General features: G+C 42.6%; 2 protein-coding genes across 2 annotated transcripts in view; one reads left to right on the plus strand and one right to left on the minus strand.

Moving 5' to 3' along the window:
• rims3 (regulating synaptic membrane exocytosis 3) overlaps nucleotides 1-7549 on the minus strand; it is a gene marked incomplete at its 5' end in the record, with an annotated part of 49666 nt that overhangs the window by 7816 nt on the left and 34301 nt on the right.
• LOC106519492 (uncharacterized) lies at nucleotides 6883-7543 on the plus strand (the record flags this gene model as incomplete). The annotated part of the gene is given in 1 exon segment (XM_014011197.1): nucleotides 6883-7543. A coding segment is annotated over 1 exon segment (501 nt), but the record flags the coding sequence as incomplete, so codon positions are not given.

Consider the following 7549-nt stretch of genomic DNA (forward strand, 5'->3'; position numbering starts at 1 on the left):
CAGCTCGACAATAGACAGACTCAGAGGCAGTTGTACAAAAGGTAAGTGTTTTTTATTTACAGACTGTTTGCTTGGATCCAAATCTGGAAGGGAAGAGGTCCTTGGTGAGTATTTAATCAGGTAAGATGAAGGTGAGTATTGTGGTGGAGAAAAAGATCTGTTCTTCTTGATATCAGGTGGAGGCTCGGCACTGAGGGAGAGGTCCAGGATTTTCAGGTGGGTATTCACAGGTTTGTCCAAGGCAGGTGAGTTCATTCCAAGACTCCACTGTGGCTGAGTGGTTAGGGGAGTCGTCCTGGAACCAGAAGGTCACTGGTTCGATCCCCCGTCCAGCCGTTGTGTCCTTGGGCAAGACACTTCACCCACCTTGCCTACTGATGGTGGTCAGAGGGTCCGATGGCGCCGATACATGGCAGCCCCACCTCTGTCAGTGTGCCCCAGGGCAGCTGTGGCTACAGTGTAGTTTGCCATCATCAGTGTGTGAATGTGAATGGGTGAATGTCTGTTAGTGTAAAGCGCTTTGGGGTCCGGAGGGACTTGAAAAGTGCTCTATAAGTTCAGTACCATTTACCATAAATATATATATATACGTAGCCTTTTTTATCTTTGCAACCATTGTTTTATTTAATTATAAAAAAGATTCTTGTTTTATTTAGAAAAGAAAAAGAAAAGAAAAAGGAATCATATACGGATTCAATCTGTGATTGTAGTTTAAATAACAAGTAGCTAATAGTACGTGAGTCACATGCTGCGTTGCACTGAGAAATACACCAGCTTCAACACAATGATTGTGTGTAGCTGCCTGTTATAAAATTACATTTCAGTTGAAGATGTTCTTACTCTTACTCTTACATGTGACTCTTACCTGTGCAACAACCTGCTACACAAACTGTGTAATACATGATATGTGCAATACACATATTCTAGAATACATGTACATGTATATCATAACTACTACTGTCATTGGTGAAGTACCATATGTACTGTATATACAGTATGATGTGCACCCTGCCTGCACTGTTCTGTTATTTCTGTTACCCAAATTTTGTTTTCTTTGCTATTTTTTTTATTATTTGCTGTTCGACATTTTGACTTTACACTGTAAATTTTTGTTTCTTTGTGAATCTACTGCAAACTGTGAATTCTGTATTGTCTTTTTTTAATTTTTATTCTTTATAGCGAGTCGAAGGGTTTCTTCTCATCCTAAGAATTTCATTGCATTGTTGACTCTTGTTAACATGCATATGACAAAAAATGAATCCTGAATCTTGGCAGGCTTGTGTACTTAGCTGTAAATTAGCGACAATGAGTGTCCACCTTTACTGAACTTGCTAATACTAGGATAAATCTGTGGTTATCAGAGCAAGAACAGGAAACAAGAAGTTCCTGGGTTTATGCCTCTGCGCAGCTCATTAAGGTTTCATCTGTGGCTGAAGGAGGAACTCGTTTATAGGAGCTCGGATGCTTTACCAATCTGTGAAGTCACTTAAGGAGACTTTTAACAAGCCGTCGTCCATTGTCACAGGGTAGGAACACACCCTGCTACTGCCATCGCGCCTTGTTAGCCTGAGCAACTCCAGTCTCATTAAGCATCCCTGCCATGCCCGTCTCATTGCCATGACAACCACAGACACCCTGCATCATCACCATCACTATGGAGATCAACAAAGGCAAACAAAGCCACTCGATGAGACTTCAGGGGGATTGGAGGCGATGAGGACGGAAGGGTTTTGGATGAGGGGGAGGAAGAGTGGCGCTGAGGAGCAGGAACAAAGGTTGAGGGGAGGCAGGAGAAGAAGAGAAAGATGAGAATGGAGGGATGGGGGGGTCCCACAGGTGTTTGTGAGAAAGAGGAGGAGGAGAAGGGTACTTTTTTATGATGCTTTCTATTTATAATCCTGCAGTCAAGTATATTTCCAACAGAAAGTAACTTTATAGCATTCCATGTATTTCTGCTGCTGTGACGACTCCCCCCAAGCCCCCTGCCTTTTTCATACTTAAAGTTTACACTTGTTTGAAACTCTTGCTCTCTAAAAGTACTTGCACATACCTGATGTATATAAAAACTATAATTAGACAAGTGTGTGTAAACTATCTTAAATAATCACAATATGAGTTTTTAACAGTTTAAGTGAACTCTTAACTCGTTGCCCCTCCTCTCTCATTAGTGCACACACCCCTCAAACAGTGCGAAGCAGTGAATTCTTCCTTCCTTTTTAATCCCCCCCCCCTCCTCCTCGTCTGCACTTTCCCTCCATTTGTTTCCATGGCAATGCCTTCTGCAATGCACCAAGAGCCCGGCCGGCATATTCGCTCACAAGCTTTTCCTCTCACTCTGGATCTTCCTTTGCTTTACATTGTCCTCTTCTAAAAGTCTTAATCCTTCATTGCCTTCTTTTCTCTCTCTTACTTTCCCTCAGTGTTTACCATTTTTTTCTTTCTTTCCTTCTTTATTATTATTATTATTTTTTGCGTGGCTCTTTCTTTAACACTTCTGTTTCCGGTCTGCTCTTCTCAACACTTAAAACAGTTTCTTTTTCCTCTTTCGCCGTTTCTTTGCGTTGGCTCTCGTCCAGATTTGTCGCGCAACTCTAATCTATTTACCACTCACTTATCAGTCAAAATAAATGATTCAGAGCATTATCTCCTGCCCTGTTGGTGAACTGGCTCTGTTAGTCCGTATAAATATCAAACACACACAGCCACACATCCTGGTAGAAGTGATTAGAAGTTGATCTGATTTGCGGCTCTAAAAATTGCATTACACTCTCTGCTAAAAGAGGGTCTTTCTGGGTCTTTGTGTGCCACCGAGCCGTTAAAGTGTATTCTGGTGGCTTCACAATGATCCCTTGCTCTTGTAAACACACTTATGAGTCAATGTGCAGCGAGTGTTTGCATGCTTGAAACTTTCTTTTTTGTGTGGGTAAATGAAACGGAAGGGGGGGGAATGGTGCAAGTTACCAGTTTGATAATCATGATAAGGAAAGCTTTGAGGAAAAATATGAGACAGGGAAATAATTACAACTCTCAGTGGTGACAATTAAAAGCAGAGAGGGAATAAAGACAGGTGAGATTAGTGAAAACGCCAGCAATGCAGAAAAATCTGTGTGTGTGAGTTTGAGTTCACTGAGCAGATCATTAAAGCCGCTCTGACATTTGGAGAGAACACTGATGAAGCCCCTCTCATTATATGCTGTAATATAGAATGCTGTTTTTAGACTCCCTGGCTGCGCCGACGTGCCTATTGGATACACCGGTGACGGCAACGGCCCGCCATGCATAGCAACAGTAACCAAGGACGGGTGTTGGAGATGAAAGGTCTGTTGGGGTATCTTTAACACCAGACTGCTGCTAAATCTGGAACCACAGGGAGCTTTAAGGTACAAGTTAACAAAAGAAGGTAATGCACACGTCCAAGTGATTCTGTTTATTGTTGTTGCCAATGGTGGGCACAGTTCCCCTAAAGCACTAAAGCACTAATAGGGGAACTATGGTAACTTCCTGATTAGTGCTTTAGGGCTTTTGCTATTTTTTTAAAATTCATTCAAATTTATGGGCTAAATTTAGAAGCACTAACTGAGGTCTACAAATGTTATTGATCAACATTATTGTCTACAGTTGAGGGTGAAAGCTGTCATGCATTTTGTTCAAATGCGTGTCACTTATYTACAAGGTCACATGTGTCAAACTCAAGGCCCGCGGGCCAAATGTGGCCTGCAGGTGACTCCCATTTGGCCCGCCAAGGGCACTAAGTGACAATGATCTGCACACAGTAAATATTGTCTATTGTTGACAGAAGAATGTTTCATGTGTCAACTGGATTATATTAGTGCTTATATTATATTAGGGGACCTAAATATTTGAGTTAGTGCTTTAGGGTTAGTGCAACTAATATTTAGATTAGTGCTGCCCACTACTGTTTGTTACTACAACGTGGCTCATTTTAGTTAATATGAATGAAGTTTGTTGCAAACCAAAGCTTGAGTGTACAAATTATGTGTTAAAAACTCCAGGACTTCCATGTTCCTTTTTGAGAAATTAGTATCAATAAGAAGCAATTAGTTTTGCTCGAGGTTACAATAATGGCCCAATATGAGTAGCAACAAATGAACCAGAATCTCTTTTTAACAAGAAGATTATCTTGCTGTTTTCCATCAAAATGACAAAACTTGGCAAATGTCCCACATAGCAGATAGGTGTGGGCCAGATCTGGTATCAAGCTGCTACTGCTGGCACGGCAAGTGGTTAGTCAACCAGATGTGGGCCAAGTCTGGCAGTGGTGGCTGTTTTTAAAATGGCATGTCACAAATGGCCAGGTTGTGGTTTGATTTATGTGGTGCTGGCCCATGTATGGACCACCTCTGGCAAACCACATCTAATTAACTATAATTCTTTGTGGCATCTGGGCCCAGTGTTATTTGTGGACCAGACAAATGTTGCTATCTGGAGTACCCTACCTTTTCTGCAACATAACAAAGATCAAAAATGTGTTTGATGTTGTGCAGTTATTTTGCAGGTGATGATTAGGCTTCCTTCACAGATGATAATCTTGCTACTCACTAAGGTCAACAGTCCACAGGTCCAGGTGAGTGTTATAAATGGAGTATGGAAGGACCATAATGGTTTTCTTTCATTTGGTCATGGTGGTTTACCTCATGGCAGAAACATACTGAAGGTTCTGGTAAGAATGTGTGATGGTGCACTGTATCCATGTTGGGGCTCATGTGCATCAGCGTGCAATGGTTGTTGAGAATATAAAGCAAGATTGACTTTGCTGGCCTCATGCCTAAGCTACGAACCACCCACACTTCGCTGTAGCATCATGCTAGTTTAACCTTTTAGTGCAGAGAATTGTGTCAGGACCAGGGCATGGTATCAACGAAGCTGTACACAGTACATTCTTTGTTGGAGCACACTACGTTGTATAGAGCTGGATGAGAGTGTCAGCTTGGGACACACAAAATAACAGAGAAAAACCTATGTGGTTTGTACCAAGAGAATAGCAGCACAATAATTGCCTTCCCATTCAAAGAGATTATACAAATTTTTTCCAATCCAGCCATGCTAATGGTTCATGTAGCTAGTAGAGAGCTTATCAGGATAGTCATTAAGTGTGAAGATGGCTTAGACTAGCCTTGGATAACAGTAGAAACCAGTGAATGGTGGCTGTGGCAGAGTGGTTAGGGGAGTCATCCTGGAACTGGAAGGCCACTGGTTCGATCCCTTATTCCAGCTGTCTCAGTCGTTGTGTCCTTGGGCAAGACACTTCACCCACTTGCCAACTGGTGGTGGTCAGAGACTCCGGTGGCATTGGTGCAAAGCAGCCCTGCCTCTGTCAGTGTGCCCCAGGGCAGCTATGGCTGTAGCTTGCCACCATCAGTGTGCAAATGTGTGTGTGAATGGGAGAATGCCTGAAGGGTAAAGCGCCTTGGGATCCAAATGGATTTGATAGGGTGCTACTGTATATAAGTTCAAGACATTTACCATTTACCATGAAGTAGACAAGTGTCCTCCCACAGACCAAACACATGCATGTTAATTATTAACTCTGAACTGTACCTAGGTGGGAGTCAGAGTGTGAATGGTTGAGTCTTTTTGTCTCTGTGTGGCACTGTGATGGACTTACACCTGTCCAATGTTTGCCCAACTTCTTGCACAGTGACCGATGGACATATGACACCAGCTGGCTGTGACCCAGATGGGAAAACAGGGTGAAGAAGATGGAATGGATGGATGGATGGATGGATGGATGGATGGATGGATGGATGGATGGATGGATGGATGGATGGATGGATGGATGGATGGATGGATGGTAAAAGTCATAGTGAAAATGTAATTGTTGCTCCTTGAAGAAGACTGGATGGAGCATTAAGTAACATAGAAAATTACACAAAAGTGATCAAATAGCTAAAGTTTTCTCTCAACATCCTATTAAACTGTCATAACAAAGAAGCCAACAATCTGATTTGAAGACAACAAAACATCTGCACTGTGTTAAAACAGAAGTGGATGAGAGCGCCAGAAAATAGTGACATAGACAAAACAGAAAGCAAACTTTCAGCTGCAAATCAAACACATTTTTAGTATATTTATTAACCGGTAGGTTACTAAATCCATGAGAAAAAAACAATCAAACGTGGTGATATTAATTTTAAAAATGCAATAAAATTCTTCATTTGTTTAACATGACAGTAGCAGTTTACATTTGTGCTTTGTTAAAAGTGACAAAACACCAGCGGGTCAGTTCACACCCACACCTTGTCTAAAAAGTGTCAACAGTGGGAATAAAGTGCTGTTTTGTAAATAATTATAATGCAAAGGAATGAAGTGAACCTAATCACTTGTGTGTGAGACAGAATGTGTGGGAATTGCATTATGGGCTCAGGAAGAGATGTAAGCCAGGGAGCAGTCAGAGCAAAGGAACTGACCATTCAGCAAGTTGATGTACGTGAAATGATTTCTTCTAATCGAAACTCTTAATGTTTGGCAGGATGTCTGTCGATGAGTTAATGTGCCTCACTGGCTCTCATCAAGATGCAATTAATTACAACGAGGAAAAGAGTAATCTAATTCCGATGTAATTTCTTCTTGATTACTCATTTGATGGCCGATGACCGAGGGACGAGCGGTGGCAAGACGGCCGTGGAGTTGGACAAGAAAAACGCTGATGAGAGGAAACAGATAACTTAGGACTGCAAATTAAAACTTCCTAAATGAAGTGTTTCCTGCACAACAGAAGTTGCCAAACAGTATCATAAAGTATGTTTAATGAAAGCTGCAATCCCAGAAGGATTGCTTAATGCCTGCTGCTGTGTATGCTGGTGCTTTAAAACTATGTGCAACCTGTTAGCGCTCAGAGTAGGTGCTTGACAGGTTGCATGCTGGGAAGATGGCCGCATGAGTGCCTTTGTCTGTTCGGTACTCTCGTTAATCTCAAAATAACTTCTGATCTAAGAGACTAAGTTGGTTAAAACGTTGGTCAGTGCTTGACCAAAGTCTTTGCTCTGTATAGAAGAAAAAGTGGTGATTTTCGGCCTATATAATGGCTGATAATACGCGTCAGCGTAAGCCGAAGGACGCCGACGGTGATTTGGTGACTGAGCTGCGCGCACTAAGTGCAAAATTTGACCGTATGCAGACTTCGGTGGAGGAGCAAATGAATGCAAAGATTGATAGCCTGCGTGGAAGTTTGGAGAGGACCATCTCAGAGAGCCAAGCCGCCCTGAAAAGTGAGTGGGAAAAAACTGCTACTGAGTTACGCCTGAACCTGGACATGGAAGTGGGCATCTTGGTCTCCAGAATGGAGAAGATAGAGCTGAAAATGGCAGAAAATGAAACGCGGGGGAAGTCCTTTGACCCAGACGTTTCATTAATTGTTGCTGGATTACCGCAAGCGGATGGGGATGAAGACGTAGTGACCAAGGTGAAGGACCTGTTACGCGAGGGGCTGCGCTGTGAACCCGTGCCCGAGGTGGTGGCTGCGGAGCGCGTGAGGGCGAGAGGACAACACCCGGGGCTTGTCAAAGTGGAGCTGAAGTCGGTATAAGAC

This window comes from Austrofundulus limnaeus, unplaced genomic scaffold, assembly GCF_001266775.1.
Source record: "Austrofundulus limnaeus strain Quisiro unplaced genomic scaffold, Austrofundulus_limnaeus-1.0 Scaffold78, whole genome shotgun sequence".
Taxonomy (NCBI): Eukaryota; Metazoa; Chordata; class Actinopteri; order Cyprinodontiformes; family Rivulidae; genus Austrofundulus; species Austrofundulus limnaeus.